Source organism: Entamoeba invadens (genome assembly GCF_000330505.1).
Source record: "Entamoeba invadens IP1 unplaced genomic scaffold scaff_1105074726705, whole genome shotgun sequence".
Classification (NCBI taxonomy): Eukaryota; Evosea; order Mastigamoebida; family Endamoebidae; genus Entamoeba; species Entamoeba invadens.
The window spans coordinates 325,116-338,556 of NW_004440440.1; the positions used below are offsets into that span (position 1 = coordinate 325,116).

General features: G+C 26.6%; 4 protein-coding genes across 4 annotated transcripts; 3 read left to right on the plus strand and 1 right to left on the minus strand.

Moving 5' to 3' along the window:
• Positions 1 to 999: 999 nt before the first annotated feature.
• EIN_270200 (hypothetical protein) lies at positions 1,000 to 1,563 on the plus strand (the record flags this gene model as incomplete). Its single annotated transcript, XM_004257857.1, has 1 exon — positions 1,000 to 1,563. The coding sequence occupies one exon, from the start codon at positions 1,000 to 1,002 to the stop codon at positions 1,561 to 1,563; it is 564 nt and encodes a 187-aa protein (XP_004257905.1).
• Positions 1,564 to 3,431: 1,868 nt separating this feature from the next.
• EIN_270210 (hypothetical protein) lies at positions 3,432 to 4,976 on the plus strand (the record flags this gene model as incomplete). The annotated part of the gene is made up of 1 exon (XM_004257858.1): positions 3,432 to 4,976. One exon carries the CDS (start codon positions 3,432 to 3,434, stop codon positions 4,974 to 4,976), a length of 1,545 nt encoding a protein of 514 aa, XP_004257906.1.
• Positions 4,977 to 5,285: 309 nt separating this feature from the next.
• EIN_270220 (hypothetical protein) lies at positions 5,286 to 7,397 on the minus strand (the record flags this gene model as incomplete). Its single annotated transcript, XM_004257859.1, has 1 exon — positions 5,286 to 7,397. The coding sequence occupies one exon, from the start codon at positions 7,395 to 7,397 to the stop codon at positions 5,286 to 5,288; it is 2,112 nt and encodes a 703-aa protein (XP_004257907.1).
• A 1,057-nt stretch (positions 7,398 to 8,454) lies between these two features.
• Positions 8,455 to 9,420, plus strand: EIN_270230 (hypothetical protein; the record flags this gene model as incomplete). Its single annotated transcript, XM_004257860.1, has 1 exon — positions 8,455 to 9,420. The coding sequence occupies one exon, from the start codon at positions 8,455 to 8,457 to the stop codon at positions 9,418 to 9,420; it is 966 nt and encodes a 321-aa protein (XP_004257908.1).
• Between the last annotated feature and the right edge of the window lie 4,021 nt (positions 9,421 to 13,441).

Genomic DNA, 13,441 nt, shown 5'->3' on the forward strand with positions numbered 1-13,441 from the left:
ATAACATTTTCTATTTCAGATCATTTGTTTATAGTACTAGAATAGTTCATTACCACCCGAGACAGGTTTTTCCAAACGCGACAGCTTTTTCGCATGACTGTAATTTAATTTTTTTCTTATTAATTTTTAAATAAATAAATATTTATTATGAAAAAATCAAATTGCTTAGCTTTCTATAAAATATTATGCTACTTTCGTTTATAAAACCCTTTTCGAATAACAATTTTAGTATTTAATTGTTATTATTAAAACTAATCTAGAATGTCAAATAAATTGAAAAATGAAAAAATTTGATGTTATATCTTTCATATACATTGTTTATGTGTTGATCATTGTTAGTTTAAATTCTAACATACTGAAATACTTGTTTTGAATGTCAGTCATTGGCTCAACAATAAAAACAAAAGACTGATTATTCAAACAATAAATATTAAATAACAATAAATTAAATAATTTATTTTAAAATGTTATAAAATTCGAGTCATTATCAATAGTTTTTAATTTGTAATTTAATATTCAAATAATTAAATTTTAAACTTAAAAAACAATGGTTTATATTTTATTGTTTTTAAGTCTTTGACTTGTGTTGTTTAAAATAGATTATTTACCACACAAACAAAATAATTATAAAATAACATTTTATAGTATATTTTATAATAATTTATAAATACTCAACTCAAACAAAGATGAAGATTATATGTGACAAATGTGATGTTTGAATTTTTAATTTAAAAAAATAATAATGTTTAATTATTAGAACATTCTATTAATATAATAATTTATGTTTTTGGATCTTAAAATATGACCACAATTCACAATATTAAATTTGTTTTATAGAAGTGGTATTGAAAAAGCATTAAAATTTTATTTAATATTTTAATAATTATTGTTTTTATATGAAATTAAATGAATGAAATATCCATTTTTCACAATAATATTCATGTTATTATTAGGTGTACATTACTATTTAAACTCGAGTCATTATGAAATATACATCAAATGATTTCCATCATTCTTATTGCATTTGTAGCTCAAGCAGAATATCTTATGACCACGGATAATGAATACATGAATGTCTATCTTCTTGATAAGTGTTATTATACTGGAGGCAACACTTATACTAAATATGTCAGAGAAGACAAAAAAGCCAAAGGTTACACATCAACAACTTGTGGTAATTGGCATGATGAGGGTTCTTTTGATCTTGAGAATGGTCAGTCATTTGTTGATAACCTTCCAGAATATTCAGTAGTTGTTTATTCATACATTGATGCTAAAGACTGCAAAATCAAAGAAAGTGAAGCAAGACCGATAGAAATGCTTCTTAAATCTGGCTGTATAAAAACTTCAGAAACAACTTCAACAAAAACGGAAATTAAAGATGGAAGATTTATGAAAAATGATTATGATGCATCTAACAGCTGTACTGGAACTCCATCAAATATCATCAACAAAGAAATGGACAAATGCTTCACGGATATCGACGGCTTTTATTACACCGCCAAAGACTCTGCTGTGACTTTTTCAGTGTTCATGGCATTCGTACTGGCTTTTCTATTTTAATTAAGTTTTAGATAAATTGTTATTTTATAAAAATATATTGTGTTTTAATATTTCACAAAAACAGTTTAGAATCAAATCATTTTATGTTTTTACTTGTTAATTTGAGAAGATAGACAAAGTTTTATAAAAATGAGCAATTAACTCTGATGTATTTAAAATGAAAAATATGGATAGATAGTTTTTTCTATATATACCTTTATATATTTATTGTTAATAACAACAATTAAGAAAAAAAGAAGAAAACTAGTCAATTATATTTTCATTTTTATTTTACCTATTTTTATATTATATATTTTAATACACATTACTGAAAAATATGTTTGTTTGATCAAATTGATAATTCCATTTTAACTATAACACAATACATATTGATAAATATTATTTTTTAACTAATAATATATGATATAAATTACAAAACAACAACAAATTGTTGAATTAATCAGTTAACTTTACGAAATAATAACTGGATAGATTTTATCTCTGTTTATGTACAAAAACAACAAATCACCTTTTTCTTATTGTATTTTAACTAAAAAGATCTTAAATTAAGAACGGTGTGTCAATTTCCAATTTGAATTATAAATGATTGTTAAATTTCGAAGCGTTTTAATGGAAACTTTAATGCACGTTTTTAACAAGTGTTGACCATTTAGAACAAGTGGAAATTTTAAAAAATGAAGACCATTAGTTTGCGCGAAAACTAATCGATTTCTTGTTTTTGAGTTTGTTTTTAATGTTTCTAAAATAAACTGTGATCTTGAAAAAACTTACCCATTTTTTACATTTTCACATAAAAGTTGATTCAGTTGACTTGCTAAGGCTAAGTTAGAAGACAATACTTTTTAATGTAGAACTGTTATTAAAAATCAAATCATTATTCTTACAAGACCAATCATTATAGCTTTAAAAACTATTTACAATATCCCTGTTTACAAATTTTACATTATCACAATCTAATTCAAAATACGCAATGAATTGGATAACCAAAAATATAAATTGGTATAAATGCGATTTTTTAAACTTTTTTTTTGTTTTTGACTTGCCATTTAATAATTGTTTTTACCTATTTTTTTCACAAACAAAAATAAAGTCCTTTCATTCCAATTAGATAAATTTTCTCAACAAAAAAGCTGTAAGACAGACTTTTTATAAAAATTTAAAATAGATTCATTTACAAATTTAATAGATAATTAATCAACAAAATAACTATTGTTTATAGAAAAATTGATAAATGACAAAAATAAAATTGTTTTGTCATTTTTATATTTCTAACCACATTTTTATAATCAAATTGTTTAAAAAAATATTATTTTTAAATAAACAATTAATAATGTTTAAAACATTAGTAAAGGTTTTTTATTTTTTTTAAATATTATAATGAAATAGTTCGAAAATTAAAACCAAAAAATATTGAAAAGGTGGAAAAAAAAACAAACAAACATTCTACTCGAAATTTTATTTTTTTGAAAAATTGCTTTGTTTTAGGCTAAAAATAATTATAAGAGTTTGCTTAATTAACAAATACAATTATCAAAAAAACAAATTGTGTTGTTACCCAAAAATTGTTTTCTTAATAAATATTAGTAGTTTAATTAATAAAATAAAAATAAAAAAAAGATAAAACATAACTTTTTTTGGTTAAAAAATATAGTTATTTTAAAAAAAACAAGGCATAACGATGTAACAAGTCTTTCCAACATTGTTTGTTGACAAAAATGATGCAAAAATATAAAAAAAGATAAATATAAACAATAAAATGAAAATAATATAAACTACACTATTTTTATTTGTTTTCAATATTATTTCGTTGATAAATACAATTTATTAAATTGTTGGTTTGAATTTTTATGATAAACACTTAAAAATCAATGCCAAACATTGTCTCTAATACAACACCTTCTGAATCTATTGATATGCCACAAAAAATACAACCTGAACAAAACAAAGCGACAAACCAATTTTTTAATACTATTGCACTTTTAAGAGGTGTTTGCTCTGTTATGATAATGTTATATCATTTCGCAGAATTCAATCCCTTTGCTAAAAAGTATTTCTTTAGCCATAGTTACCTCGCAGTTGATTTCTTCTTTCTAGTATCTGGATTTTTTGTCTCTTATACAAACAGAAGGACAAAAGACTACAACTTTATAGTCAAAACGCAAAGTATTTTAAAATCAATTATTTACACCTTTTGGCAAAAAATAAACCAACTATTTCGATTCAAAAATTTGGCAAATTCTTTCAAAAATGAAAACATGGAAATTGTTATTAATGATACAGTTGACTTGTCTTCATCGGAAAACTCAAAAAACTCTTCTCAAGTAAACAGTGAAGAAAATGGTAATAAAATAAACGATAAAACAGATCAAAATGACATTCAAACGGTAAACGAAAATGTAACTGACAACACTACACTTAAAATAGAAAACAAAATGTTATTTGAAAACAATTGCAAAAATGAAAAGATTGAAAAATGTCAAACACAAAAACCGAATGTTTTTAATCCATTTAAATTCCTTTTGCGTCGAGCTGTTCGACTTTTCCCCATGCAATTGTTCAGTACAATTATGGCTTTTACCTCGTATACTTCCTTTTACAGTTTGAGTTTCGGTAATTTTGTTCTGTGTTTTTTATTGAACACTTTTGCCATACCAAATTGGAATTACAGATACACATTTAATCCCAATTTAGTCATGTGGACCATTTTTTACGAATACGTTTATGCTTTGATATATGCATTTTTCTTAAAATACATTCATATTGTGTTGATGATATTTGTTGATGTCGTGTTTTGTTTACTATTAGTTTTGAGTCAACTTCATGTTTTAAAATTTAGTTTTTGGCAAGAAACTATGTCTTTTAATATGGGATATAGTTTATATGACAGTGGATTGTTTGTTGGATTCACACGTGCTGGATTTTCATATGTGAATGGAATTGTGTTTGAATTTCTGATCTCAAAATTACAAATATGGTGGATGAAAAAGTACAACAAGAAACTAGAAATACCGTTTGGTGCATTTATTTGTGTTTTGATTGTTGTTATTTCTTTTGTAATAAACGTTCAAAATATAAATGGAATGCTTGATAATGTTTACTGTTTAATGTGTGTATGTGTTGTGTATCCACTTGTCCTCATTGTGGCTACTAACCACGAAATACAAAATCCTGTTATTAAAAAATTGGCGATATTTGGTGGAAATGTGTCGTACCCACTGTTTGCATTACATTATACGTTTATGCAATACTTAGCCGAGAGAAATATAGTTAATATAAATAACACGGAATTGGTGAAATGGGTTCTTTATTTACAAATGTCATTTGTCGTGTTTGTCTTTTCTTGTGCTGTACAAATTTACTATGACGAACCAATTCGGATATATATTTCTCGAAAATTATTCCAAAAAAAATAATTTAACTCTTTAAATATTATTTAATGTATTATTTATAATTAAAAATAATTGTGCCATATTATTTTACTGGTTATTTCTTTTTAAATGATGCTTTATAAACACAAAATAGTCATTGTTAAGTGTAGACAAAAGTCATTGGGTACAATATTAAAACCCCAAAAACAATAAAATATATTATTTAAATTGTTTCTTGTCATGTCTTGTTAATAATGCTCCTGAAAATAAAATATAACAACAATTATAAAACATGTGTATATTTGTATTACACAATCACTCTATTTATAATTTAAAAAATACCTAAACATTCACTTATTTCTTTTTCTTTTGTTCCAAGAGTGTTGAAACTTCGAGTAACTCATTTTCCATTCTCTGAATTTCCTTCTCGACATTAAACACGAACTTTTCTTCTCCTTGATTAATTTTGATTGTTTTAAAATTCTCAAGTACAATCACTGCGTCGATATTTTCCTCCGTTTCGAATTTGATTCTTTTGAGTGCCTTTCCATTAAACGTGAAGAAAACGGTTTGGTTTGTGATGTCGTACGCGCATCCCACGACGTTCGTCTTATTCTTAGTGACTCCAAAAGCCGGTCCATATTTCTTTCCGTTTCCGTCTCCTTTAAAGAGATATCCGTCGTCTCCGTGATACCCCACGGACCCATCAGTCCACCCGACATGTGTTGTATCTCCGGTCATGAATGTGTCGATGAACTCGTTCATACACAGACCAAAAGAGAAGAGGGAGACTCCTTCTGTACTGATTTCAAAGTATCTCAACAGAGCTGGAAGGACTTTAACTCCGGTTTCTGTGACGACTTTCATTTGAGTTGGTTGCGTTGCACTATAAAATTGTTCCATAATAACAACATCGTATGTCTCTTCTGGCGGTGTAACAAGTCTCGTCACTCTATTATTGATGAGGGAAATGCGCTTCGACCGCGTCTGGAATCCATGAGGGAAAATGTACTGTTTCAAGTCACTGACGTACTGACTCAAATTATCATTCGGAAATTGGACAACAGAAGACATGATGAACAGAAAATCGTCATATGGAATTTGGCCGTTGGTGACGTCGTTGTGCTCAGTGTCTGCAAAACACGGAGTTATTACATTAGTTTCTTCTTCGCTATTTTCCTCGTCTTCGTCATCTTCTTCGTCATCTTCATTTTCATTTTCATCATCTTCACTGCTGTGAGCAACTATTTTTGTGTCATTTAAAGTGAGTGAATTTTGTCGTTGTAAATTGTTAACATTTTCATTGAATTCATCGTCAGAATTACTTGAAGAATTATCATCAGAATTATCACCATCATTTCCCGTTGTAACAGGAGGGTAGATGTCTTCTATTGTCTTTGTATTTGAAAAGAAGACTTCCTGTGAATTTTCAATGTAAACGTCCATCTTTGTTATCGGCATTATCGGTAAAATACAGCAGTACATCCCATTCAACTTGATTTGTGTCCTTTCCGGGATGTTTCCAATAACAACAATATGGTCGCACATATACAAGTCGATTTTTTTCAAAGTATTTGTATTTAAAACGACTTGGACTTTCGACATAAAAAACGCACTGATTTCCTCCAGTTTTTCAAAAGTTGGGAGCTTCCCATTTACCTCCAAAATTTTGATATTACCTCCTTCTCCAATTTGTAGTTCTCTGAGGTCAGTGGTGTCGATTTTAAAGATCGTGTTATTGAAATTCGACACAACAAATTTCCTGAGTTTTCCATTGATGCTAAAAGTGACTTGTTGTTGTTCTTCGTCTTCATCATCTTCCTCCTCATCGCTTTGGAAGAGTGACCGGATCTCGAGTGTTTCGACCATCTTTGGGATTTCAATTACAATTTCCTTTTTAACAGATTTAGACGTAAGATAAAGAGTGATTGACGACACAACAGCCTTCTCAAGAAACTCCTCAAAGATCTCCAAATTTGTTGAGTTTTGAACGTCGAGTGTGTTATTCAAGCACATGATTTCTCCATGAAAACGACTATAGTCATTACAATACTGCGTGTCAGCAAGTAAATACATGAACCTAAAGACACTCCCAATGTTCAAAAAGACGTCTTTGTCCTTTGGAAATTCCTTCATTAAGACGGTGATTGCCATCTCGTCGTTCATGCGAAGATATTTTTTAAATTCCTCAATTTTCGTTCGCGTCTCCATCGTTGCTTCAATCGGCCTGTCGTTGCACGAAAACAAAGAAACGGTCTTTGGGAAGTTGACGTTCATTTCTTTGCCGTCGTTCGTGTAATTTTTGTAGAACTTCAAAACCTCAGCGAAGTCGCCGCGGACTTCCTGTAAGTTGGAGAACTCCGTCGCGTGGGCAATACAAAACTTTGCCGTCAAATCTTCTTCGCCTATTAGAGGGTCATACCCGTTTAACTGTAAACAAGTCACTTTCTTAAGAACAAATAACATCATTTTCTCATCTACTGTTTTGTTTTGAATGATTTCATTAATATTCGGATATTTGATGCAATGGACTGACGCGTATATATTCGGCTGATTTAATGCCATTGCCTGCAATTGATTGTATCAGGAGTAAAGTGTTTGAAGAACCATTCCATCGAAGGTTCATTGACAAAGTCCGGGTTCACCTTTAATGCACTTACGACATCTAAACACTTCTTGTTGATTTGCATAAATTCGTAGACGTCGGCTTGTGTGTTAAAACGAGTCACAACGTCCATCAGAAAAATTAACTCAAGACGAGTGGTCATGTTAAGTGTGTTTGTTTTTAATAATTTGGTGTTTAGGGTTTAAATATTTATCAAAATTGTATTAGTTTTATAGTTTTATTTATTATTTAAATATAATACAGTTATTTTGGTTTAACCCTGGTGTTTTATTCAATTTATTCATTGCGTTCACAACAACTTTTAACACATTCAATTTTTTATAACAACAAACAAAATTATATTAAAAAATAGTCAGACAGACTTCAGTGCCTCTCATCTCAGAGTGTTGTGCACGCACTCGACCCCTCAACAAGCAGTTCATCGTGCATTGCTGCGTATCTCCCTTTGGCACTAAAGTAATGATAAGTCTTCATCCTATTTTGTGAATTCTATTTGTTACATAGAAAGTGACATACTCTAAGAATGATCCTAGTCGTACGGTCTAATTCATTTTTTCTTTTTTCTTATGTGTATATTATTTGCCAATTTTAATTAATTATGGGTTTTATTTATATTTATATAGTTTTATTAAATAGTTTGAAAGTGTCATTTAAAAAAAATATAAAGAAACTATTTGAAATATAATTATAATATTTATAAAATAATAATATAGTTATATATTAGTAAAATTAAAACTATTATCATTATAATTAAATAATAGTAAATAATTTACTAAGAATTAAAATAGATAATTATAAATATAATATTATAATATTATAATATTATAATTCATTAAAATTTATTTTTATCTTTTGAAAAAAAAGTAAAAATCATTCGCTAAATCATTTAAAACACTAATGGAAAACCAAAAACATCAAATATTTCAAACATCCGAAGAAGATGATTGTTTTAATGACAAAGAAATTATGGAACGTTTAAAAGAAAATTATAGTGAAGATGACGATGACGATGAAGGTGAAGGTGATTTTGATGAAAACGAAACTTGTGAAGACCAAGACGAAAAAGAAAAAATTGAACAAAAAGAAAATGAAGATAACACCAATGAAACTGACTCAGTTATATTAAATCAGTGTAATGACGATTTTTTACAAAACGAAGAAAAAGAAATAAAAGAGAGTGTAATACAAGTTGCTCAGGATAAACAACACGCGAAATCTTATATTGAAAAAATCCATAAGAAAAATTCTTTTTCTGATGGAACTTTGGTTGATGGAGGTGTTCAAGGCTCTTTACTGGAACCCACAAATGACAATCAAATTGTGATTTCTTGTTCGGATGAAAACGATTTAGAGAAAAAAATAAACAAATATACACTATTTATTAATCAAGAAGAAATTACTACAGAACACACAAAAGACATTTTTTACAGAACAACTGTTGTTCTTGCAGAAAATGTTAAAATCTTAGGGAAGAACACATTTAAAGATTGGAGTTGTTTAAGCACTTTCATGCAAAGGGATGCATATCTTATGTGGGGGTTTTATTCAAATCCAGAAAAAGTCGAAGAAATATACATTGGAAATGGTATCACCTTTGTGGGGGAATCTTGTTTCCAGGGTTGTATAGCATTGACCAAATTAGTAATACCTGCGTCTGTGAAACAAATTGAAATGAATGCATGGGAAGGATGCAGTAATCTAACACAAGTGGATTTCCAGTCATCCAACACTATTGCCACAAAGTGCTTTGGTGAGTGCGAAAAGGTAAAAGCTGTTAGATTCAAAATCGATAACTCGGCAAATGCAATGGATATTTTTAAAAGAATTAATGGAGCAGATTTATTCAAAAAAAAGAATAATTGATGAATTAAAAAACAATTTTTGAATTGGTTATATTGGTTGTTAATAGTTGTTATAATTTGTTGGTATTGACTTAACAACAATATGTATATTGCTGTGAGACATAATATTCTCGCAAAACAATATTTATGAAACAAATATTATAAACTTTAAATTATACACAATTTAAAGTTTTTAATACCAGAAATATGATTGTAATAACACACATACAGATGGATATATTATTAAATTTGTAAACTAAAAGTAATTCTAAACGAGATGATTAATGGTTTAAATGTTGTATTTTAAAGTTTGGGTTTAATGTATCAATAATAATATATAATATGTTTGCACTTTTTATTATTTTGTATGGTTACAAATTATAAGTTTAACACTTAATAATTTAAATTTAACATTTTGTTATACAAACTATTATAATACTGATGTTGTGATAATGTTAAGTATTTTTTTAAAACGGTTTTTCCATTTTAATTATGAAAAAAAGCAGTGATGTTGTTTTAATACAATAGATTTATTTTGTATGTTGTTCTAAAATTTAACGATAGTTAAGAAAAATAATTTGTAAATATATCTTATGTACATATTATATTCAACATATAGTTGTTAAGTGAAAACACTTAAGTTCACAGTTTTGCGCAACTAATACAAAAGTATTTTATTATTTGTAATAAACATTAAAATTCAATACAATATCAACGTTTTCACATAATAATTACAAAACATTTACTATATAAATTAAATTAAAATTATTAATTATTTATTTTATTAACCTTATTTATCGACAAAAATAGGTTATAATTTGAGTTATTCAGTTTTGTTTTTAAATTTATTTTGTTTATTATAAATTTAAATTTTATAAAATTTATAAATTTTAGTTTTTTCAATCAAAACAAACATAAACAGTTTGATCAATTTATTTTTTTTGCAGACAAAGCATAGTGCGTACAAACAACAAGGGAATTTAACAACAAACTACTTCATTTTTATTAAAGAAATTGATGACGATGAGATAAATTATAAACAACAAGAACAACTTGATTGATAGACTCGAACATCGAATCGTAGTTTTAGTCACGCAAAATTTGCTTTTGTGATATGGTCTTGGCTGTGCAAACGCCGCTTTACTTTTTAATCAGTTTATAAGAATGTTGCAAAGTTAAAGTGCCTTAACACTTTCATAACCCAAAAGTTTTTTTAAGAAGAAAATAAGTAAAAAGGAAATTGTCCAAATCATTTTTTATTATTTTTTATTTCAAAACCCCTTTCTAACCCAAACCGGCCAATAGTCAGTTTTATTTTACTTAAAATAATTCAAAAATGAGAACTCAATTACCTAAGATTGATCAAAAATAATCTTTTTGGATGAAATTTCATATCACTTTATTGTGTTACGACATTAAAACAAAAAACGCTACATCGTCAATCCACTTTATGACAAACAACGTCAAATAGTCACATTAACAAATATGACGACAATATAAACACCAATATCGTTACAATCAAATGACAATATACTTTTTATATAAAAACAACCAAATATATTATATCATTAGACCCCATCTTTCTTTCTAATGCTTTGTTCTTGTTTAACACAAATAAACTCATTCATGTTTATTTGTGTGACTATAAAATATACAATTCAAATTTGAGTCGATAAAAAAAATAAATAAAAAATTTCAAAAATTTGTTTTGTGTATGAAGGCAAAAAAAGGGTTTAGGTAAAAGAAAAAAATAAAAACTTATTATTATTACGTTTCTGTTTTGAACGTGTTAATGCGAAATTTTTCAAGTCTGTGATGCCAATAAACTCGGGTTGTTAGAATTATTTTCCCGTTATTTTGTTCGATTATATTATTAAATCAACTATATTTATTCACTTTTAGATGTTTTAAAATGATTGGTCAAATGGGTTAACCATTATTTATGTTATTAGTTGTGTTATTGGTTATATGGTTTTTATATAATTATATTTATTATATTTTTTATGTTTATCTTTTTTGTAGGTTGGAATATTTTCATTAAAAATTGACATAAAAATAAATAAGGTTAATGGAATAAATAATGTTTATAAACAGACTTTAAAATTTTATTTAATACAATTTTTTTTATAGTTGTAAAACGTTTAAAGAGTTTATGCATTATTACACTATAATATACACGCCAAATGAATAAGATATAAACGAGTTTACTTTTTGGAAATATTTAGTCGTGAAAGGGTTAAATAACAAATCAAAATATGTAAAATTGACCATTTAAATCTTTTAGGTAAACAATTAATTGTCTTCTTTCTGTGTAAATAAGGTATCAAGAAAAAAACAACATAAAAAAATACTTAAACAAAATTATAATTTTTATTTTTTTTATAATATTTTGAATCAAAAATACCATATTACATAAAAAAATTAGTTTTTCATTGTTTTTAACCAATTAGAAGCAATTTAAATTATAACATTTCATAAATATTGAAAAGTTCTAATTTTGATTTGGTGACCATTTTTATATGTTGCCAAACTTTAGTTTAAACATGATAATGTTAAAATAATGATTATGTTGTTCAAGATACATTAAAAATGAGTAGCAACGTTTTTTTTAAAATATAGTTAAATTAATTAATAATAACAATATTTTTTTGTACTCTGAATTAACATTAAAATAAAATATTTGGTCAAAACTAAATGTTTTTCTATATTAAAACACAATATAAATATAAATAAAATCAAGATTACCAAGATTAAAAATTGTTTATTTTATTTAAATATATAATTTTAATAAATTATCATACTTGTGTTATTTGTTTTGATTAAAACGTTTAAATAGTGATTTTTAGATAATTTTTTTTGTCTGATAATATTGTATAAAAACAATAATATTTAAAATTTGAACTTTGTAAAGTACTAATTATAAACATATATATATATATGTACATAAAAACTACATCACTCCATTTTTTAATTTTAATTATTTTTATATGTATTGTTACTTCTCAGACTTGCAGTTTTTCAAATACGATATTATCACCAATTACAGTCTCTGAAACGTGTACAACATCAAACAACATTGTTATCGGTAATATGGCATCTTCATTAATAATTAAGTTCGAACTGATATATAATGCAGATGTTCAAATTAAGGGAAATGTGACTTGTGTAAGTAAAAGTGCAATTGTTCTTAGTAATAATTCAAAACTGAATTTAACACAATATGTTTATTTTTATGATACATCACAATTTATCATGAATGACAATACTCATTTAATAACCGACAACAAAATTTATTTCCAGGAGCGTTCCCGTGCTATATTTCGTGGGTTATCAACTTGGACACAAAACGAATATGTTCAAATGACCAATTATTCTCAATTAATAATACAAGACAATTCATATTTATATTTTCTTGGTCAATTTAATGCATATGATAACGTTAAGGTTGTTATGAATCAGTTTGCGATCATTAAAACATCACATTTTTTAAATTTTCAAAATTACTCTGAATTTATTCTGAATGATAATTCAACAGTTGTTTCAACTGATAATTTCGATTTAAATCATTCTACCTTAATTATGAACTCATCATCCAAAATAAATAAATTAAGTGGTTTATTTCTTTATAATGAAGCACATGCAACACTGAACGATAATTCTAAAATGGATATTGGTTCGTTTGAGGTAGATATTGAAAAATCGTACTTGATTTTAAATATGTATTCAAAAATCAATATAATAGCAAACTTTATTGTTTACAAAGGAGGTGTTGTGACTTTAAACGGAATAACAGATTCAGCACAAATAACTACAAATTCAATGCAATTTGGAAATTGTTTATCATATTGTAATGATGTCGATTATTATCAGTATACAGCTGTACTTAATGTGACTGGAAAGTCGTTTATCAAAGTTTATAAAAAAATTGTATTTATAAATTCAACTATGGTGGTGATTAACAAGGATATTAGAGATCTTCCTGTTGTTCATTATATGGGTTTAGAAGTTTTAAATATAACAAACTCAACAATACAATCAAATTT